Raw genomic sequence first — 24,205 nt, forward strand, 5'->3', positions numbered from 1 at the left:
TTGCGCTCCATGAGATTGTGTGGACGAAGTAGCTTACTCATTACTTTTTTTTATAAGCTTATTCATTACTTAATATACCCAAAACTTATTCATTAAATAAAAATGAGTTTAATTGTGATGCACATTCGGCTCTCACTACAAGTATTTGGCATGCATCTTCGATGGGTTGAGTTAAACTGAGCACAAATGAGAGTTTCAATAGGGATTCATCATTTATGGGTTGTGGCGGCTTGTTGCCTGACCACTAGAGCTTGGATAATTAATTTTTCGAATTTCAAAGGAATTAAAGACGTTTATCTAGCTGAACTTTTGGCTATTGTCCACGACCTTTCTTTGGCCCGGTGTACCTGCGTGCGAAAATTGTTTGCGAGATGGATTTCTTGGACATAGTGAACTGCCCTTCGATTTAGTTTCACTCAACATTCATGCATGTGCGACCCACATAGCAAAAGTCCCGATGCTAGTCTAGCAAGAGTGGGAGCTTATCTTCCAACATATCTCAAGGGAGCGAAATAAACATGCAGACATACTCGCTAGAATGAGGTTAAATGATACATCAAGTTTGAAAAAACATGAAATACTTCCAAAAGATGTCCTTTGCAATTTACTTGCGGGAGAGTTAGGTGTTGTCTAAGGTGCAATAGCAAGTAGGTCATGCACAGGTGCCATAATTGGTTAGGCCAATAGGATCTCACCACCTGTCAAGGTGGAAAACTTCTAAGGTCGCACCCAAACCCAAGTCGTTTTCTTTTTCAACCTCGCTCCATGGTCGTTTCTGCAAAGGCTTGAACGTGATGGGAGATTCTGTGGCGGTGGCGCGGTGCTCAGTTTTGGTTGCCAGTGCTTGGGGCGGGCCTGTGACGGCGCAACTTCGAGGCATGGTTCCAATTTTGCGCTTGAAGAACCAGATCTTGTGGTCGCGGAAGCTCCGGCGAGAGATTCAGCACCACGACGTCTCCGTTCTGTGTTCTGTAAATCTCTCCCGTCTAGTAATTTTGATTAATTCATCTTTGTTTCATTTTATATAGGTTTAAGATCTAATTTTAGTTTCTTTTTCATGTGTGTTTTTTAATTTGTAGATCATTACAGTTAGAGGTGAAGAGGTAATTAGAGGATGAGAAAGAGAAGGAAATGAAAAACCAGATGCAGAGGTTCGCCAGCGGCCAATGGGTTGCAAGACTTGAGAATATGGTTACAATACGGGGATAGTAGAGAGAAAATAAAAGAAAATAAAGGATATTTTTGTAGTTACTAGGCCGACCCTTCAATCTTTAACTTTTGTTGTTTATTTTTTAGTTTTCCATCTAAAAAAAATTGTAAAATATATAGTTCTATATTAATATTTAATCATACTGTACAGGTACGAGGAAAATATAATTGTTTTTATTTTAATTAAATAAAAAAATTTCAATTTTGTGGAAATTAATTAAATATGTGTAGTGGACAAACCTTTAACTTAATCTATAAATATTTGTATGAAAAATTATAACAACACTTACTTTAATATTTTGTTAATAAATTAGAATTAACACTATTTTGTTAATAAATTAAAATTTCAATGAGATTCACTAAAAAATATATGACTCACGTGAATTTTAAATGTTAAAAAGTGTTGAAAATGAAAAGAGTTTTGCTACCACACTTATATTAACAAATTAATGATGACATGATTTGATTTTGATTTATATAAGAATAAGAACTACTGCTACAGGGAGTTGACTGCATGGTGACGTGTGAAAGTGATTAATTAGTGCGTTACACAGAGAATGGAAATGATGATGGTGAATGAATATTAGTAATTGAATGAGAGAGTGATGGATGGATAGAGACAGTGATTACACATTTGGTCCCCACGAATTTGAATCGTTCAAAAATAGTCCCTAAACAATTTTATTAGCATTTTCAGTCCCCCACTTTATCCTCTGTCACCACACTCAGTCCTTCTGTTAGATTCCAAACGATTTTTTCATAGAAAATGCTAAAAGGCACGAGCCTTCTACGCACGACCACGCACGAGGACCATTTTTTCTTAAAAATAATTAATAAAAAAATAAAACAGGGGCAATCTTGATGTTGCATCATCCCTCCGTTCACATCACACAAATCTGAACTGCGACATTGATCAAAATAAAGAACCAAATTTAAATGAATAGAGCTTCAAATTGCAGACTTTTGTCCTAATTGCAGAGAAAGGGAGAGAGCCCACAGAGGAAGAGAGTGGTTCGAGCGCACAGAAGGGTATGATGCGGAGCTGGGGTTTTCGGTCATGAGGGAGAAGGGTTCAACGACGACGTTATGGGATCGACGGTGGCTAACTGCTGACTTCTGGTTGTGTATTACGGTAGTACAGTGGCTAACCACGGCGGAGGTTACATCAGCGCGAGTGAGTCAGATCTGAACTGAGAGGAGGAGAACGCGGTGGTTGGAGGTTGTCCCGATGGCAGAGTTGGGGTTCGATGGTTGGTATGATGGGGCTGGGGCTACAGGCTTGCAGGTTTGGTTCGCATGGGTCGATGGCACAACTTGAGGTTGGATGTGAAAAGAAGAGCAACCTCAATGGGTTTGTTTCAGCACGCAGCAAAAATTGCAGAGGAAAATTATGGAAAGAAAGAAGAGAAAGGAGGGAGATGGTCCAAAAAGTGGGTTTCATTAACTAATCCACGTCACTCGTGCCTCCTCGTGCATAAGCTCCTCGTGTGATATAGCGGTACTCTTTTTTCATATGTGGAGCTTTTTAAATGACTTGGAAGAGAGAAAAATAGATTAGTAGGAGAGAGAAGAAGGTGTATAAAAAAAATCTATGAGAGAGAAGAATGTTGCACATGGACGTGCATCATCATTTAAAACAAAAAAATTTGTTTAAAATCTCCCCAAAAGAGATTAGAAAGATTTGTTGCAAAATTTGATAAAATAAAAAATATTTCAAAACAGAAAAATTCTCCTGAACCTTCTCTTTTCTTCATCTTCAACATTACCGTAAAAAAAAAAAGGAGTTTTTTCAGAAGTGCCTCACCTCCAGAACTTTGTCTATTCTTCAACTTCAACCTTCTTCTATTTCCATAACTTCCTCATCTCCAGAAGTTTCTCTGTTCTTCATCTTAATTCATCTTCATCTTCAACTTTCTTCTTCCTCCAGAACCTTCCCTCAACCCATAAGAAAGAGACCGAGAAAAGATCATCATCAACAGATCGAGAGGCAGATCTGGAATCAGAAAGAGACAAACTTAAGACAGATCTGGAAATTTTTCGAAAATTCTGGGTTTGAAAAAATTCAAACTTTAATCATCATCAACAGAAAGAGACAGACCGAGAGGCAGATTGAGGAAGAAAAAGAGAAACTTGGATAAATTTCTGAGTTTGGTTAAGATGGTGTTCGATTGGAACTTGCATCTTGTCTCTTCCCAATTGCAGAACCAAACGGCAAATCACCCTAGACAAGGGAATAAATTAAGCATGAAACACAAAACTCATGTTGTAACAGTGATGAAAAATTGGAACTTGCATCTTGTCTCTTCCTAATTTCAGAACCAAACGGTGTCCCAGAAGAGGAAAAGGTGCTCAATTAATGACTTTGGGGTTGAATAGCACATAGCAGTAGCTGAAGACTTCAACTTTTTTTCTCATCTGGGTCTCAGTAGCTGAAACACGTGTGTGGTTTGACGTTGATTGTCTGCATTAAGAGGATGAGATGAGATGGGATGAAGGTGGGTGAAGAAGAGGAGGAGGAAGAAGATGATTATGGTGACTGAATAGTTTTAATTGAGATAGAAATTAGTTTTTTTTTCTTTAATTTTAGTTTTTCAGATTCCCAGATTTGGGAAGATAATCTTTGTTGTTTTAAGATTGAGATGAGGAAGATGATCACATGCTCCTCACATGTTCAACCTTTAAACTCATCTCACTCCTACTAGGTGTCCATGTCATTAAAAATATGCCACTTAGGAGAGTTCTGTTAGCCCCTGTTTGGTTCAAAGGAGGGGAGGGAGGGGAGGGATTTTAATGGAGGGGAGGGAAAGGGAAGGGAGGGATTTTAATACTTATTATGTTTGGTTCATAGGAGGGGAGGGGAAGAAAAATAACTTATTTTTATTTGGTTCATGAGGTGAGGGAAGGGATTTTATAATTAAAATTACTTTTATACCATTATATATTTACTTGAATTTAACAACACAATATAACATCTTCTTCATCAACAATTATTCTGCATATTAAGTCTTCACCACAAACTCACAAACCAGAATTTTCGTGACCTTGCACTTGCACAGTGACAAAAAAGAGAAGGTAAATGCACCATTAAATTCACAAATTCATTGCTACAAAGTATTGCTACAAAGTGATCAAAATTTCCCCTGCTCAGAATAAATGAATTGAAATTGTTGTAAACAACAGAACAAAATAGTTATGATTCATGATTAATAATTTGAGTACAAATACCTTGGGCTTTGTCGTTGCTCCATTTTCATCAGAAACAGTTCATGACTAATCTCCGTAAGAAGCAATTAATTCATCATGAACACACACAATTTCTAGAATTCACATGAATGAGTGGATACAAAGTATGGTACGTGCCTACTAAACTGAATTTGAACCTTGTATGCAAATGAAACAAGAGAAAGTGTACCAGTATTGAAAAATAGAGATTACAATTTGAGAAAGGAAGTGAGATAGTGGTGTGTGGAGTGAATATTCAATTTCAATTTTGACAATGAATTGAATGATTCTTATATGAGTTTTGGCACCCTGAGAAGGAGGCGACGAAAGCTGAGAGAGAGACCGGAGAGGGGGGCATCGGCAGCGGAGATAGTGAGTAGAGAGGGGGGCAGCGGTGGTTGTGAGAAGAAGGTAGGAAATACACGTGAAATGAAGAAGAGAAACCCTAGAATAAAAAATTGGAATTTTAAGATTTGTGCAAGGTTATTTTTGTCCGAAATTTATTTCCCCTCCTAATTCCCCCACTTTTGGGGGGAACAAAATATTGGGGTTGGAGGGATTTTGCTCCCCTCCATTTCCCTCCCATCCCCTCCTAAAGTTTGAACCAAACAAAATCAGCTTTTAAAAATCCCTCCCCTCCCCTCCCCTCCTCTCCGTTCTCCTCCAACCAAACAATGCCTAAGGGGTGAAGGACTAATGGTGTTAACGGAAGATAACGTGGGGGACTGAAAGTGCTAATAAAATTGTTTAGGGACTACTTTTGCACGACTCGAATTCGTGGGGGACCAAATGTGCTTTTAAGCCTTTGTTTTCCGTTTCAACATTTCCGTTGGTCCAAGATCGCCCTCCATCCCTGGGCTCCACCTTTCCTAATCCCTTCTACCCTATAATATATAGGACAGTGGGACCCATGCATGCATCCCTATCATAAACACTGTGCTGCTACTACTATACTACTAATTTAACAGTTCGATCTTATTATAAATAAATTTTTTCCACAGATTAATTTTGATTTGATCCTCCAGGCGTGGGATCAAGAATTTATTCAGCAGTTTTTGAAAAAAAAAATAAAGAATATATATATTTAACAGAATTTTTAATTAGTAACTTCTGGTCCCTCAAATGCAATCGAAGTACCAGGATACTCTAATTTGTCGTAGTGCAGTGTTTGCAGTGGCACTATTTGTTATGATGAGCCTGACACGTGTACAATTTGGTGGCAGGTGGTGCTAGTAAGCAGTAAGTAAACAAGTCCTTCAACTAGGCCACGTAAAAGTCAAAAACAACTTTCCTAACAAGATTCATTTTAACAATTTTTTTAAATACACTTATTTATTATTTGTAATTCATGTATTAGTTCAGTAAATTAGATTCATATGAAAGTGTCCTAAGCAATAAGCATGAGCTCAATCTTAACCGATCCGTTTATATTATATAGTGCACTGCACGGACAGTGATAATTAGATTTGAACTCACATGTAGAATCACGTGAGTGTCAGTAACTATTTGTTTGATTATCAAATAAAGAAATGTCTATATGACTATAACAATAGTAATTTGTACAATTTTCCAATTTATAATTTAAATAGGAACGCCAGAAATTTAAGAGAAATATCTTGGTATGCTTCAAAAATAAAAATAAAAAGATTTATATTAAAAAACCATCATGAAAACTCTAACAAAAAAAGTAATTAAAAGTTTGATGAAGGTAATTCTTGTATTGTTATGTACTTATGTTATTAAAATTCCACAAACATCCAAGGGGACTGGTTGCATTTGTGATGTTTTAACTATTACTATTTGTTTGGTTTTCATAATCAATTTTGATAGATTAAAATCACTTTATGAATGAGATAAGTTTAAGCCTAGCTAGCTCAACAAGGAGTGCATCAGTACGGAAGTACCAATATTTCCGAAGCTAAAAACGCCTCAATACAAACTCCAAAATTGTCATGCATAATATTATACCATCCATACCAATGATCTAAGTTGTAAGTACGTATAATAGCTTCCATATATATGTATTAAGCTTATCAGTCCCTAAGTTGGTGGTTTCCAAAACCTCGACAGATCAAAAGCTCGCATGATCTCCATTAGGGACTAGCAACTTAAACGAAATTTGTTTTGTGTTTGTATCAAAATACACATTTTTTTATGTAATTTAAATTTATTTTTTACCAACATCTCTTATGTTATTGAAGTGATCAATGTGGTTTTAACTAACGTAAACATAAATATAAATAGATAGTTACGAACTACTCCCTGTCCCCTATATATTATAAAGTACCTTTATCTAATTCTCTATGATTAAAAAAATAATTATTTGTAAAAAATTCATTAACTTTCCTAAATTACCCATGAATTTATATCTCCAATTTTCAAAATCACACTATCTTTTTTATAGTAAATAATTAGAGTAAGTTTGGAAAAAATAATAAATGTTTCATTAATATTATAAAGAACTTATAATTTGAAAAAAAACTCTTAAAATGTGACTTATAAATGAGGGTGGAGGAAGTATATGCATATATAGCATTTGATTACCGTCTATCAAAAAATATTAGCATATTTATTTTTCACTTGACCCCATCTAAATGTCAATAGAGGAATTAAACTCCTTTCACTTTGAGGCCTTGAGAATTCGCAAAATAAATTGACATTTGTCTCCGAATGATAGCTCAAGTGGTAAGAGTTAGGGGACATATATATAAGTTGGGATGAGAAGATCTAGGATCAATCTATGGAGGAAGCAATTTATCTTTCAGATGTAAAAAAAATGACATGCATTCCTTCATATATACTACCTCCGTTCCTATTTGACAATCTACTTTGAAGAATTTTTTTTCCTATATATCTGTATACTTAGAGCTTAAAGAAAGCATTAAATGATGTTTTTTCAAGAAGTGCCCTTGCATGAACAATAAATGAGAAAAGATAAAATGTATTTTTGATGAAGGTAGTATTTTAGAATAATATAAATGTGTTACTCCCTCCGATCATTTTTACAAGAACCAACTTAAATTTTATGTTGCATTAAATTTTTTTTTACAACAATATCATTATTTAATTGATTTTCTCTTTATTTTCTGCTACATAACTCATTAACGATGATAAAAATTAAGAATTTTTTGAAAAGTTGATATAAATTTAGAAATTTTTTTATGTCACTAACATCTTTAACTACATTAATTAAGAGACGTTAAATAATGTTTTAGTACTCTCTTCATTCTTATATAACTGTCACTATTTTATGGTAAAAAAAAATGTCACTATTTTAATCTTTTTCTTGTTAATTTATTTGTTATTTTTACATTTTCAAGGAAACATTAATCACGTTTTACCAATTCTACACTTATTTTAATGGTGGCAGGAACATTGAAAAGTCAGAATTAATAAGAGATAATGGGTATATTAGGAAGTTAGATAACATTTTTAGTAAAACAAGAACATTTAATATTATTTATTAATACATGTTTCACAATCTTAAAGTGACAGTTATTAAAGAACGAAGAAAGTAATTCTTATTAAAAATAAGAGAGAAAGAAAATATCATAAGGAGGTGAATTCAATTATTATAGGAGTGATGAGTGCTATTTATGGTAATAAGAAAAGGAAAGGAAATTAAGGACAGATTGATTGACCAATTAAACCTCCCACATTAGTATTAATGTGTTTGACCATTGAAATAATTAGTAACATACAGTTAAAAAGCGTTAATTAATGTATTGATGTACTACAATGAAAAGAAATTTCTAGCAAAGAAATTGAGAAAGGTGGGTGGGACCATAGCCACCGGGATGGTGTCCCTTTTAAAAATTGCTTTATAGTCGTTCTAGGTTCTCCCTCTGCCTCACTCACTCACTCACTCACTCTCTCCTTCTTCCTTCAACGGTTCAATCAATCAAAACCCACCTCACTCTTTTCTCATTTCACACACACACTTGACTCATTCAACTCATCACAACCAAAACCAAATCTATTCTATTCTATTCTCCCACTACACTCTCCCATCTCCTTCACTGAATCATCACCACCATCATCATCATAATTATCATATCATATCATATATTATACATAGATATAGTTCAATTCTTATTTATTCCTCCAGGTACCACTACTATACTACTCTCTATGCTTACTTACTCTAAAATGCACAACACTCACTCACTCACTCACATTTTGTTGAATGTGTGATTTTTGCAGAAGTGGGGAATGGCTTACATGTGTGCAGACAGTGGAAACCTCATGGCAATTGCTCAACAAGTGATCAAGCAGAAACAGCAACAAGAGCAAGAACAACAACAACAACAACAGCAACAACATCAACAGCATCAACAGATGTTGGGTATCAACCCTCTGTCCCTCACTCATCCATGGAGCATTCACAACACTCCACCCCACCTGGGTTTCCCTCTTACAGGCAATGATTTCCCGGATCCCTTTCAAGTCGGGTCGGGTCCTGACAACGCCGATCCCGCCTTCCAGTTCCCTCCACCGCTCGACCCTCATTCCGCCGCCGCCTTCAGATTCTCCGATTTCGACTCCGACGACTGGATGGACACTCTTATGGCCGGCGCCGACTCAACCACCGACCCGCCACCACCTGATTTCGCTCTCAACCCGTTTTCCTCTTGCCCGACCCGCCTCTCCTCTCCCTCGGATCTCAACCGGGTCATCTTCACGTCAGAGTCTCAGGTCACCACAACCATCCCCCTTCAGCTCCCAACCACCCCACCCACTCTCTCCAAAGACACACCACCACCACCGCCACCGCCGGCGAAGACCACCCTTCACCGGGACGCCGCCGCCGCCGCTGAAACGGCGTCTTCCCCGCACCCCCTACTGAAAGCGCTAACAGAGTGTGCCCGGTTCGCCGAAACCGAACCAGATCAAGCCATGGAGTCTCTGACCCATCTCAGCAAATCAGTTTCTCAGCAAGGAAACCCTACTCAGAGAGTAGCTTTCTACTTCTCCCAAGCCTTAACGCGGAAAATCTCAGCAGAGACACAGAAACTGAAGGTGAATGATAAGAACTCTGCAACTGGGTTGGAACCTACTGCTTCAGAGGAGTTGATTCTCTCTTACAAAGCGCTCAACGATGCTTGTCCTTATTCCAAGTTTGCACACTTGACTGCAAACCAAGCTATATTGGAAGCAACAGAAGGAGCTACAAGGATTCACATCGTTGATTTTGGGATTGTTCAAGGGATTCAATGGGCTGCACTGTTGCAAGCATTTGCTACACGCTCTTCTGGGAAGCCTCAGAGCATAAGAATATCAGGGATACCAGCTATGGCTCTTGGAACTTCCCCTAGTTCTTCTCTTTCTGCTACTGGTAACCGTTTATCTGAGTTTGCTAAGCTTCTTGGCTTGAATTTTGTGTTTACACCGATTCTCACTCCTATTCATGAGCTTAATGAGTCTAGCTTTTGCATTGAGCCAAATGAGGCCTTGGCTGTGAACTTCATGCTTCAGTTGTATAATCTCTTGGATGAGACTCCAACTGCTGTTGAAACTGCACTTCGGTTAGCTAAGTCTTTGAAGCCTAGGATTGTGACTCTTGGTGAGTATGAAGCGAGTTTGACACGAGTTGGGTTTGTCAGCAGGTTCAAGGCTGCACTGAAGCATTTCTCTGCTTTGTTTGAGTCTCTGGAGCCTAACTTGCCCTCTGACTCGCCTGAGAGGTTCCAGGTGGAGAGCCTTCTGCTCGGGCGGCGGATCGCGGGTGTGATCGGGCCGGAGTTGCCGGGGTGTGTGAGGGAAAGGATGGAGGATAAAGAGCAGTGGAGGGTTCTGATGGAAAGTTGTGGTTTTGAATCAGTAAGTCTTAGCCATTATGCAATTAGTCAAGCTAAGATACTCTTGTGGAATTACAGTTACAGTTCTCTGTATTCGCTTGTTGAATCTCAACCTGGGTTTTTGACTCTGGCTTGGAAAGATGTTCCCCTCTTGACTGTGTCTTCCTGGCGTTAATGGTGTGTTTGGGGTCAACTGGAATTTGGTTTCCACCTGGTTCTTTTTTCTCTGGTGTGGAAGAACTAATAGCATGTTTTGTTTGACAGTGCAATGGTCTAGAATCAATTCTGGTTAGAAGCTACATGTCTTAGCTTCTGAGTAAACATGACTTAGTTTATGTGCAAATCATGAAACCAAACACGCACTAATTGTCTATATGCTGTTGATGATCATGCTAGGCACTTCAATTGAATGAATTGATCTTTGTTTGGTGAAGTTATGCAGATTTGATATGTTAATTGGCTCTGAAACCAGATTTTTAGGAGAATTGCCATTTGGGTTGTACTTTTAGCAGTTTGGTCCTAGTTCCACACCCCACTTCCTTCTTTTTGTTTTCAATTGATTTTTCTTATTTGTAGTGTTTTCATTGTGGCATTGGTATTAGCTAGGTTGATGACTTTTGACTAGACAAACAGTGGAGAAGGGAATGGAAAATGAAGAAATGGGAAGGAGAAAACTTCCCTTTCCCCATTGCTAGTCTGGTGACTCTGTAAAGATGATTTTGTTGTATGGATTTAAATTAGTTTGAACATCAAAGGTTTTTTATCTTTACTTTCTGACTCAGACAGGATAGGAATTATCATATTTATTCTGCAACTTGCATATCTATCTTGTCTATGCAAATTGAATTCATTCTCATCCATTGTAATCTATTCCCAACTTTATAGATAATTCATTTGTAACCGAAAGCATAGTGATTATCATTGAGAAATAATATCATTGGTTCCTAGGTGAACTACTCTAAAAGCACTTCTAGTTAGCAACTCTTGTTTGGATATACAATAGAAAACTAGGTGAAAATTAGGGGAGGTAAAATCATGTTGGACAGAAACACTTTTCTTAGTTTTTACTTTTGTACCTAAATATTTTGGCTTTTACAGTGATTTTATACCATGTATCCCAATATGCACGTAATTTATGTTAATGTTAAAATTAACAGGACAAATTTTAATTTCTCAATTAATATCTTAAAATACATGAAATTAAGTTTGCGTTTGTATCCACGCTGAACAAAAAAATTTACAAACAGTCACTTAGCTGCATCTGTGTAAACGTGACTATGGAAATCATGAAATGATGAGACATGCCAGAAAATGTCTATACATGGGTCACCCTCTCCTATGCAGCACTAGATGAACATCCATTTTAGCCATTTGCGTCTGTGATTGGTTATTGGCAGAAAACATTGTGAGCTGTTGCATAGAAATTGGTGGCCGATGACTGATGACACTCTTTGCTCTGCCAACCCATTATTCATACACACAGGGAAAAATTTATTACCATGCTGAGTAACTTAGTACTATTTTGAAAGGAGAAGCAGTTTATTTGTTTTCGTTCACACCATCTGAATAAATGAAAGTTTGTTTCTTTACGTGTTGATGAAAGTTTTGCTAACTAGTGCTGGTCTTTCTCAGATCAATGGGCCACACCAATAGCTTTGTTGTCTGTCTCTTTCATGCTGCAATCAAGTTCCTTGTCTTCATGGCACAGCAGAAGATGAATGAATCACCTTCTTTCTTTCTTTCTTTCTTTCTTTCTTTGAAGTCTTGGAAAATTGGTGACAAGGAACACTGGCAGTGCTGTTTCTGGTCTTGAGTGTGTGTGATTACGACCGTTCAAGGTTGTGTGTGACCTGTGAATAGGGCGTTATCATATTGAGCTTGATTTGGCAAAAGGGTCCCATAAATGTAGACTACACTTTGTGAGGCTTTGGTTATGCGTCCTATTCCCCACTTTCAATGGTAGTTTCAAAACTCATCAAGCACCATCCCTCATCTAGAATGGCACTACCCCACTTGGCTAAAATGAAACTCAAGTCTTTCTATAATAGAGTACTCAAGAATTGTTTTCACAGTATGTTGCAATGTGAACCGACTTTTATCTCAATTTATAAGAAGAGTTCGGTAGATATCCATACATGGTGTAAGTGAGTAACTTAACTATGAAAGTGTTGTTTATGAACAGCTAAGAGTGGAAACATGGAGTTGCTAAACTGAAACAATGAAAATATGACTTTGAATTGAGCCCTTCATTGGGATTAAATTGTCTAGCTTCATTTAACTTATGAGTGGAAGATATGTGTGTGTTTGGATACATGGTGAAAAATCACGGTGAAACTAAACTCACACTGAACAGCCACAAAAGTTAAAGGAAGTGACTTTTGTCCACTGTAAATTTGACTCATCGTATATCCAAACATGCACGTACGTAGTAAAAAAGTTTTTTGGGTTTCTATGGGCCTGCAATTCCTGGTTTCAAGGTGGTATCATGAGCAATCAAATCAGACCATGAGTGTGCCTGCCAATGACATACAAGGGAAGCCATGAATATGCAGGGAAACAGGCACTGATTTTTTATACAAATGGAGAAGTGCTTCCACACAGAAAAGATTCATCTGTTCTGAGCTGTACCCTGTAGTGATTGTATTTTCAAGTTGTTGGAAGGCACTGCCCAAGACCTAAAAATTGGGTTTTGGTTTGCTGTTAGTGTTACTTCAAGACTTGTAGCTCTGGTTTTTATATTAATTGTTTGGTATTGGATGTAAAATATAGAGCTTATACCTTCACACAATAGCTAGCTTTGATTGTTGTTGTTTTCAATTGTTTGGTATTAGATGTAACACATGAAGATTATGCCTTCACCCAATGGCTTTAATTTGCAATTGGCTTTATGTAATCAACATATAGGATTGTTGAATTAGTTTATGTTCTCACAAAATCAATTCTAACACATAAACCATTCACATTTTATAAGAACCTTTGTTGACTATGTCGATTTCCTTAATTCTACTGCTCCTTCTTCACTAATGCTTAAGTATGTTTGAATCAGTTTTTATTTTATTAGAATTAACTCTGAGACCTAGAAGATACTCACGTAAACTTCTCCCCGGAGTTGATTATGACATTAGAATCAATTATGGAAGATTTTCCAAACACATTATTAAAAGTTCTATGAAAATTGGTTCAATTTAATGAGCACAAATATTTTCCCTAACATTTTGGAGATCTCAAGTTGCGGAGGCAAATCATTTTCACCAAGTGTTTTGCATGGTTTGCTCATCCCGTTTGTCCCCCCAACCTTACTTTTTTTAGTTTTTACTTTTTGTCCTATGCGTCTGGAGCTTCTGCTTCTTTCTTCTTATTTGACAGATCATCCAGAAGTTAGCAAGAAAGAGGAAAGGAAGATTGTCATTGTCCATAACAAGTATGAACATTCACTTCCTCTATAGCTTTCACAAAGTGGGGCTGTGTAGTTTAATTTGCAGAATACTTTTTACCTTTCACCCTTCTATTGTTCTCTGCCTACCATCAATAGTCTGAGAAAGTAATTTCAGCATGATCTATGCTAACAGAAGTTCAAAAAGACGTCCATGAAGTGCGTGTTTAGATCAGTGTTCACATTTAAATACATTAATGGAAAAAGTAATTTCGGCAACGTTACGTAAAATACAATTGTAAAATCACATAATTAATTACATACCCCCGAATAAGGACATTCTCAAACTTCTCCGCAAAATTGATTTTAAATATGAAATTAATTCTTCCTGATACATGTAGCCCATTTAAAATTGATTTTACCCAATGAGAATTGATGAGGATAGAAAGTTTTTCAGATAATCCCTTTTTAAGCACACACTAACTTTCATATGTTTACAGGAAGAACTGAAGTACAGAAATAATTGAGATGCAAAATTTGTCTTTGATTTGTCCAGTACTCCAGTGCAGACAACAAAAAACTTAAGTAAACCTAAATTCATTATTACTTATTGTTTATGGATATAATGTGTCATTACAGATACATTGGATTCAAGACAAGTTGAAGCAGAGTATTGTAACAGATAATTACCGAAGCTACTCACATTGGATCAAACTCATTTTTCCTCAGAAGCTACTCACATAAGCTTCTTTGAAGAATTGATTTTGACCTTAGAATCAACTATTGAAGGATTTCCAAACATGCGTTAACAAGGTGAGTGATTACAGGCATTTGGCCTCAATTTCCTCCAGTGTAAGCCCCTTGGTTTCTGGTATAACAAAGAATATGAATACAAGGGATGCCACGGCTATTGCACAAAATATGTAAAACAAAATTCCTGCTCCCAGCAATGCCTGTGAATTACACAAACAAAAGCAAAGAGTAAGAGGCAATTTCAATGAAGTCACTGAACAGTGAGTTCAGTATTATGTTTTTGTAATAAGCTAAGCCTAAGCACAGTAACAATGGGGTACAAAATTCTCTTCATTTCTCAGCCTAATTAGCCGAGAGAGAGAGAGAGAGAGAGAGAGAGAGAGAGAGAGAGAGAGAGAGAGAGAGAGAGAGAGAGAGAGAGAGAGAGAGAATCTTCAATAATTCACATGAACACCAGTTTCAATAAAAAGACATGGCATATGCAATTGAAGGGAAAAAAACAAAAGAATCACATGCTTATGTATGATGTTGTAAGATCAGATCCTTGCAAAATATGCAATCATCTGATTGATGATGCTAGATTTAGAATATATGATCTCCAGTTCAAGATCTTCATCACCTTCAGTGGGGAGAAAGCAAATGTCACCAGGGCATTTGCACCAAAATTCACAAGTACAGCTATACTAAGCCCTCGACCTCTTAGGCGCAAGGGAAAAATCTCTGATATCATGAGCCAACCAATTGGACCGAACGAAATCTGAGAAAGAAAAAAAGAGAGATTTATGTGAGCATTTTGAGAAAAAAAATGATATTCCTTTTCTAGGTGAAAGGTTCCAGCAAACATGATACAAATCATGATAATGATATGAAGAATGAAAACAAAAATAAGCTTATTCACCTGATAACAGCCTACATACAGAAGCAGACCAACTACAGCAACAACTGCTGCATTATCCAAGAAAATGTAATATGAACCCAGAAGGAATAAAGAGATCACCTGCAGTACAAATACCAATGTGCTCGTAATTTTTGAACATTGTCTCACAACTGAAATTTCCATGTTACAATCATTTGTCTTGTATAATTAGCTTAGTTGACGCTGACCATGCACACAGGACTAATTTGCAGACTGGCCAGAAATGCAGAAGGGTTTCTTTCTCAGGAAATTGCTAAAGAAAACCATCTGTCAATAAGAAGGAACTTACCATCCCTGAAACTCCTCCAAGTAGTAAAGGTCTCCTTCCAAGTCTATCAACAACGACAACAGCAACTCCAGTCATAATCAACTATAACAGAAACAGAACGAAGTTGCCATGGAAAACATTAGTGACTGGATAGAAGTAGATGGTCATGCATTTGGCATGAAAAAGGATAAAATGAAAAGAGCAAGAGGGAGGGTGAGCGGAAGCGGGAGGGGGCAAGACAAGGAAAATATGAAATATATATAATCCTTCTTCTTCACTTTTTTTTTCCCTTTTTTTCTCCTTTAATATGTGACATATCACATTGGATGTTAGAATCCCCTTGTAACGAATGGGACTTGGAGTCCTACATTGTAAGTATGAGATCAATATGCGGGGTTTATAAGGCTTGAGCTCTCCAACTACAACAACTAGCTTCCGTGATATGGTTTTCCCAAGGTTTTTATCAATTGGTATCAGAGTCTTCGACCATGTCTCTTAGCTGCAAACAAGCACTGCAGGTGGTCACCCTTGCACTGCAATATTCAAACTACAACGACTAGCTTTTGTGGTATGGCTCTTTGAAGGTTTCTATCATCATAAAGATGGAAAAGAAACAACTTACCTTGCTCTTAACAATAATAGTTCAAAACTAATGGTATCACAAGTGCTTTTGCATAGACATATTGGAACTCACAAACATGGAGTCATCATTTAAGTGAAATCAATTAGAAGTGAAACTACGGATGCTAGTGTCATCATTGTCTAAAATTCTAATCCATTAAAATAGCAGAGGAAAGAGTACAAGGCAGTCAACTCATTGCATCCTAGAATAGCAGAGGAAAGAGTTGGATAAATGACATATCAAAGCTTGAACGGTAACTTCATATGCACAATCCATAATTCAAATTTGTATATTGTAAAAAAAGACATCGACCTACATATAACATATGAAACTGACAGAACTGTAGTACTACTACGATGTTTTTATATAAATTAGGGTAATTATTGAGAATATAAGAAAATGGAATCTACCTTAAATACACCAAGGAGAATAGAGACCCGAGTTGCATCAGATGCTAAGGAGAACCCTGCACTCTACCAAATTAGATAGGATTGCAATGTTATTACACTCCACTGGGGCCAGGTAATAGATTATATGAATTTGATTAATATTAACATATCACCTGAAGGATTGACGCAGCGTAGTAGAGCACACTTGGTTGCCCTGTGATCTGTCACAAATTTGCAGTCTATAGAGTAAATACATTGAAAGTTTTGGCATATAATTATTACTAATTCACTTGATCAATTGACATACCTGTTGAAACAAGACTAATCCTCCACCAATCAAAAGGGCTTTCTTGCATTTTCCTTGGAACATATCTCTTAAGGAAGCTTCTTTTTCTTCACCTAAATAAGAAAGCTCTCCCAGAATCTCATCTACTTGCTGAGGAGCTGAATCATGAATAGCCTGACCTCGAAGCTGGCACAAACAACTAATTGCTGTGTCTTTCAAATTCTGAATATCCCCTTTTCCCTGTATAGCACGCAAAAGTAGCCATCTAGGAGAAGCTGGGAGCCACCACATTCCAATTCCCATTATAATTGCCACAGGACTACCGACTCCATACATGTACCGCCACCCAGCTACAGTGTCTACCAACAAGCTACCTATCCCATATCCTGCCTGTACAAATGATATATAGCCATTTTATAATACTAGAAGACTATAACAGAAAGTATATTGGTTATAAAATATTGTTTCTGAGGAAACTATACCATTCAAAAACTTACAAGAATTCCAAGTACTATAAAGAACTCTTTCAGAGAGATTAATTGACCACGTATTGGTGTTGGAGCTGTCTCTGCAATGTACATTGGAGCAGCATGCATTGCCTACGAGAGATAAAATGAAGATCATTATCTCGCCTCAAAGTTCACGAGTCATAGAAGAAATACACAACACTGTGATTAAACAATACCTCCAATATTCTTTAACTAACAATATTTTGTACATGCAGAATAACCCTTTTTATTTTTCATGTTTCCATGCAAGTTTAGTCCATTGCGATTATTTCTAAAGCATATACTGTATAAAGTACAATATAATACATCGCACTAAATTACAAGTTGACATTAAATGTAGACGGGTTATTACGTCCATATATTAATATTTTATTATACTATTCAGGGTTTGTTTTCTTTTTTCTCCTTCTCTGACTAGATCTCTATAACTTTGTTAGATATAGAAGTATAAACCCATTTATCCGCCTTAACCTAACAACTTCAATTTTTGGGATAGTTAGTTTATGATATGATATTATTGTTTGCATATCCGACGAGGAACCTTAACTATCGCCAGTCCGGTCAAGCATATTATATTGTTTTACAGTTAAACCAGTATCAGACCTGTGAACCAGCCTTGACTCGGTATTAAACCAGTAGAACCAGACCTGTTTGCGTTAGAACCGGTATTCTAGACAAAGTGAAAATTACATGTGGGAGGATTCAAACCCGGAATCTCAGAGTATAATAAAAGCATGTACCAGCCACTACGTCAAGCGATGCTCTATGGGAGATTATGCACATCATAAGTGCATTGCTTGAATGTTTGAACACAGAACCTTATGGTTAATAGTAAAGATTATATCCTTTGCAAAAACTTTCCATAAATTAAAAAAGGCTATGTGAAAATTTAACTTATTCGGTAGAGGCCATCAACGAAATTAGTAATAAAGAAAATTAGAAGGGGTGTACCACTACCATGGCAGGGCCCTGTCCCCTCCCTCGGCCTCTGCCCCCTTGAACCGAAGCATTGAAGAAGTAGAGGTCCCCCATTCCCTGTCTATAAACTCAATTTAGTTATAAAGAATGAAGGAAATGACCCCAACCCTTAATTTGGGAAGCTCTAATATCAAGTCAAGAACCAACTCTCCTAAGTGTAGGCCCACAGATCCTTAACTTTTCTAAGACAAACGACTGAAATCCTACACATCCAGTTGTCTGTGTGGTTTGCTACCTCGACAAATTAGAAACTAACATTTACAAGCTCAGTATTGGGTAAAAAAGAGTATACCAGTCCAATTCCTATGCCAAACACCAATCTCCCGACCACCAATACAGGAAAATTAGGAGCTAATGCTGTTACAAGGGCTCCAACAAGATACATCAATGCAGCTACAAGTAGCTCCCTTCTTCTACCTAAATTTCAAATTTGTCATGTCAGCTTCCCCACGGACGAAATACCTAAAATGGTAACTGATAAAAGATGAAAATTGCCTAAGAAGTCAGCAATGTTGAAGGCCAACACAGAGCCAATTAAGGCACCATATAGTGATCCACTAGTCTGCAACAGACATCAAGCACCGGCAAATGAGTTAATATTCAAGATCAATATATAATAACAAATGTATCATAAGAATGAAAAAAGGGTAATGTAATGTAACCATTAGCCGAAAAAAGAATAAAGCAAGAATTTAATTTAAACTTACAACAAGACCAATTTCAACAGAAGACAAGTTGTACCAAGTTATTCCACTTAGAGTCGATGACTGCAAAGAAGGGAATACAACTTTATGAGTATACAGCCAAACCATTAAAAAAATACAACTGAATACCAGCTTCCAAAGAAACTGTCGGTGTTACACTAAATTCAGTCATAGTAACCCAATAAAGGAGTCAGCATAAAAAATATCTATATTTCTGTATAAGATCCTAGTCCTGGAATAAGAAAGCATCATACTTTAATAAATAAGGTTCCAATCATACCAGAAGCCAGTTCTATTATACAATGAAAAAGGCTACATTGTTGTTATCACTGGCGAGTGGCCTTCCAAAGAGTTCCATTCTTGCAGGAAAATGAAATAGTTCAATTTTATTTTTTTAATATGAATGAGTTGCTTCAGGACTTTATTCCTTACCAATTATTAACACACTAGGTTAAAAAGTTTACCTATATGGCAATTCTTCAGATGGAACAAAGCCTATCCTAGATCCATACTGAGCCACCCACCTCTGTCCAAAATTTTACTTGGACCCGTGGATTTCCAGTTCAATATCAAATTGAAATTAGAAAAAATTAGCTATATAATCTTCACACTCCATATGTAGCTTGAATCTCTATTGATGGCTTGGACAGGGGAAAATATATCGAAGCATAAAAACAAAATTAAAGAGCTCATGTAACTGTTAGGACTGAAAATAAATTTACTGGTTAAGCCACTGTTATAAGGATCTGTATGATGCAATGCAATACATATTACAACTAATCAGTAATCACCATAGGCATATCCAATGAAGTATATGGAAAGCATTACAGATAAACTAAGAAAAAACTAATCTGCAATGAAATTATACTTCAGATGGACAAAAAGTAATTACTAATTAGTGATATACAGCAGAAAAATCGGGACCTCTTAAGATCAGGAAATTATTACAAGCGCCTTACCACCAAATGAATATTATAAAAATGTTAAGTCAAAACCTAAATTATAGTAGCAGGGTATACCTCAATGGAAATTGTTGCACAAGATGTGGCACCAATATCATAACCATATAGTAGGCCACCAAAAGCTGGGAAGAGAAATCTGAGATTTTAAAACAAATTTTAGATAAGACTACAGACAGAGCATTTATTTTATTTTATCTCCTTTTTCACTTGAAAAAGTACCACAAATTAATTATAACTTACTGTCAAAAGATAGATCAGTGGGAGATAGTGAACACAAAATGATGCCAATTTGTTTTTTAAGTTGTTAAATTGTTTAATCAATATCAACCAGAAAGAAGATAAAAAAAAATCTAAAAAGAAAGTTAAAATAGATATCCATTTCATCAACCCTATAGCATGCAACATGAGTTAACTTGATTATTTTGATACGATATTAACTGCACTATAGACGCTATATACTTGCCACAAAGTTAATGAAAAGATATTGGAGGAATCAAAAAGGCCAACACACGATTTTCATTGTTTTGGAAAGGCATGATACAGTACTTAGAGAGGTTATGTGGAGGGCATTAGAGAAGAAAGAATCAAAGATTGCTGACATGAGAGCAATCAAAGATTCGTATAAGGGGGCCGCATCTAGTGTGTGAGCACAAAGTGTAAATACAGAAGATTCGCACCATTAACTAGGTGTTCACTCACACTATGTTTGGTTTATGAGAGAAAGTGAGAAAGGAGAAGATGAGTAGAGAGTAGGTGGTCGGGAAAGGAGTAGATTAATTTAGTTGTTTGGTATGAGAGAAATAGATGAGAAAGAGAAGAGAAAGAAAGACTCTTCTCTTGTTTGATTGAATAGAAATTGAGAAGAGATAAATTAGGGGTAGAGAGACAGAAAAAGCTATAGGCCAAATCATTTAGAGATATTTATCTATCCTTGAACTTAAGTCATGAAAGGACATTATGGCATCACCTGATCCATGTATCTGACTGCATTTGGGGGGATGGGGGGGGGGGGAATCTTGGTTTTTTCTAACAGGAAAAAAAGCTCGAGATGGCATGTGATATATGGACATCAAATGATTTCTAGAAACACTATCAAAAGGAAACCATGTATAATGTGTTCTATTCAAGATTCGGAAATGTTCACGGCTGCCTACAGCTTCCTCCTAACCACAACACCACCACAGCAGTATTTACAAAAACAACAAACTATTAGTATTTCATAGAAATCTAGTAACAAACCAAGCAGGATGGTCTTCTTTGTCTGGAAGTCCGGTTAAATATTTGCAAAAGGGCATAAGATTCCAAAAATCAAACACTTCCTAAGAGATAAGGATGAGAGATATATATGTTATGCAAAACGAAGAGCGGTTGATTCCTTCCCCACGACAATGCAATGAGCATCAGCCATCCTCTAACCTTCATGATCGACACATCTTTACACCCAGCAAACATTATCAATATAACACCACTCCTAGAAAGTACAGTCCTCAGCATAACACAACTTACAGAAATTATAGTTCTCTACCATAGCCAGAGTCCAAGCTAAAAAGCTGATTCTTTATGTAGCTACACATTGTAATTGTAATTTTCCTAAATAAAATAACTATAAATATTATCACAGAAGGAATAATTAAAAGGGCAATACTCACGGGAGAATTGCTGCAGAAATGGAATAGTTTCGAGACTCAGAGTCATGAACCCCATTGAGCAGAGGCTCCCTTGCACCACTAATTTCACCAGATTGCTTTCCTCCCTAATGAAAGTCAATGCATTTCAAGTGTCATAAAAGTGAAAATAAACACCAAAAGATAGGCACAAATAAAATCAGTTACAAGTTAAACAATATCCAGCTCTTTATGTGTGAATGAAAAATTTGCAAGCATTCAGCTTATTCTCTTTTTGCAAATTTTTACACCAAATATATACAAATGACTAGTCAAAAACAAAACTTATTAGAAATTGGGAAGCCTATACTCAACCACAAAAGCTAGCTCAAGAGTTGAGGTTTGCACTACCCTTATTATCTTGGCTCTATCTCTAGCCAATGTGGGACTTCTAACACACCCCATGGGATTAACAACGGGTGGCCCAATAATGGGAGGTCTCCACAACAAATGGATCTAGGATAGGCTCTGATACCATATTAGAAATTGGGAGGCCTATACTCAACCACAAAAGCTAGCTCAAGAGTTGAGGTTTGCACTACCCTTATAAAGCTTATCTTGGCTCTATCCCTAGCCAATGTGGGACTTCTAACAAAACTAGTATGTACCCAAAAAAAAAAAAAAAAAATAAACTAGTCAAAAATTGTTGTACTTCTCTTATTTCTATATTACCTGTCTATATAATATTCAGTCAACAAGGAAAAGAGTGGACAACTATAAAAACTATGTTGTAATTTTTCAACTCATCTATTCTAGTGTTTCAACTAACTTGAGTACATGAATGCCAAAAGCTCAAAACCCCAAATGAAGCAGTTCAAGTTGTTCTCTTTGAAGTCAAAATGACTGGAACAAGTTCAAATTTTTGATGATACCCATTGAACCTATGGTTGTTTTTAGCCAAAATCCCCTTTTTCCTTTCTGAATTACAACAGTTTCATTCCCTCCCAATACAGTATAAACAGTTACAATGAAGAATGAAAGAAGAAGAGAGAATAGGACCTCGGCGAGAGAGGAAAGTGCGGATAGCTCAGGATCGGATGCCATTGCTTTTGATTAAAGTTTGAAACTTTGAAGAGAGAAGTACAAGATTGCAGAAAGTGGTCATATATAAATGCAAAACCAACTCATTCACACTCACTATTCAAAGACTTTATCTTTATCTACCAAAAAAATCTATTTAAAGACTTCAATTTTGACTTGCTTAAAAATAGTCATAATTTTTTTTATTAATTTTTTTTAATCAAGGTATTTTCACAACCGTTCAGACAGACATAAGACTAATCCCTTAAGGCTGTGATATCATATTAAGTGGATATGTCTATCTTAATAAATCATTTTCTATACACACAGCTAAGAAATCAAATCTTTTATTTTTTATATATAGTGATTAGATGTCGTTTTACACGAGTTATACATATACATTAAAATTTCTAACGATGCTCCGGTAGCTTTTTAAAATAAGCCTATTATTTAAGATACTAGGACTAGATTGCAAATTATAAGAATTTATTGCATAGTATCATACATTAAAGATATAAAATCCCTTCATTTTAAGCAAGTATCAAGAAATTGCATAAAGAAAATATACACTAGTGGTGTGAAAGAAAAATACGATGGAGGATATATAAGGAATGTGATTGGTAATATGAGAGATAAATAAATGAAAGAAAATAAATATTAAATAAAAATAATATGAAACAAGAGTAGAAAGAAAACAAATGCTATGTATTTTGAGTATGACAATGAAGAGTGGTTGATACTTGACTGGGATTTGGTAACAAGCACATGGGTAACTTGGTGAGTAACACGTTTCAGCACCATACTCTACACAGCATGATGTCTTTCGAACAGATGTGTATTTTGATTTTAATTAAAAATATATTAAATATTAACTTGCTAAAATTGAAAAATAAATAAAATCTTATTGACACTTTTACAGTTTTACATGGTGTTGTCAAATTGTTGAAGACTTGAAGTGCAATTTGGTTATTTTATTATATTAATGGACTTTGTTGTGTAAGATGAAAAAATAGTGGGGATGAAGGAAAATAGAAAAGAAAAATGCTTTGCATTTCAAATTTGACAACGAAATGGTGTGATTGGAAGGAATCACTTGGATATGTATATAGACACGTTTCAATAGTATATAACGTTTGTTTACATTATGCATTTACATAGCATTAATTATTATGTCTTCATCAATAACAAAAAAATTATGAAATAGTTATACAACAAATGATGATTGAAAATTCAATTTTAAAGCTAGCTAATTTCTTCGAGAACAAAAGCAATATCAACCTACTAAAATATGAACACCATCCACCAACTAAAAAACAATTTCAAAACTACTTATGAATACAAGGTGGTCTTTAATTTGTTTTTATTTTATATTAAGTTATAAATTGCAGTGTTTGTGTGTCATAATTTGTATAAAAAAATGTGTCATAATATGATTAAATGTCAGTGTGAATTTTATCAACAAAAAAAAATGTCAGTGTGAATCTTATTTACACTAACGATGTCTATTGATTAATCTCAAATTTCTTATATGG

The 24,205-nt window shown here is 36.0% G+C and overlaps 2 protein-coding genes across 2 annotated transcripts; one reads left to right on the forward strand and one right to left on the reverse strand.

The window, feature by feature from the left end:
- Positions 1 to 8,215: 8,215 nt before the first annotated feature.
- On the forward strand, positions 8,216 to 10,998 carry LOC130747835 (scarecrow-like protein 4). The gene is made up of 2 exons (XM_057600881.1): positions 8,216 to 8,539; positions 8,635 to 10,998. The coding sequence occupies exon 2, from the start codon at positions 8,644 to 8,646 to the stop codon at positions 10,402 to 10,404; it is 1,761 nt and encodes a 586-aa protein (XP_057456864.1). The 5' UTR covers positions 8,216 to 8,539; positions 8,635 to 8,643; the 3' UTR covers positions 10,405 to 10,998.
- A 3,127-nt stretch (positions 10,999 to 14,125) lies between these two features.
- LOC130747837 (D-xylose-proton symporter-like 2) lies at positions 14,126 to 22,800 on the reverse strand. The gene is made up of 14 exons (XM_057600883.1): positions 22,653 to 22,800; positions 21,639 to 21,742; positions 20,047 to 20,125; positions 19,031 to 19,090; positions 18,819 to 18,885; positions 18,616 to 18,740; positions 17,334 to 17,435; positions 16,858 to 17,226; positions 16,724 to 16,771; positions 16,572 to 16,634; positions 15,561 to 15,641; positions 15,254 to 15,352; positions 14,975 to 15,112; positions 14,126 to 14,555 (listed from the first exon to the last, which is right to left on the reverse strand). Exons 1-14 carry the CDS (start codon positions 22,695 to 22,697, stop codon positions 14,424 to 14,426), a joined length of 1,512 nt encoding a protein of 503 aa, XP_057456866.1. The 5' UTR covers positions 22,698 to 22,800; the 3' UTR covers positions 14,126 to 14,423.
- Between the last annotated feature and the right edge of the window lie 1,405 nt (positions 22,801 to 24,205).

This window comes from Lotus japonicus, chromosome 3 (assembly GCF_012489685.1).
Source record: "Lotus japonicus ecotype B-129 chromosome 3, LjGifu_v1.2".
Lineage (NCBI taxonomy): Eukaryota > Viridiplantae > Streptophyta > Magnoliopsida > Fabales > Fabaceae > Lotus > Lotus japonicus.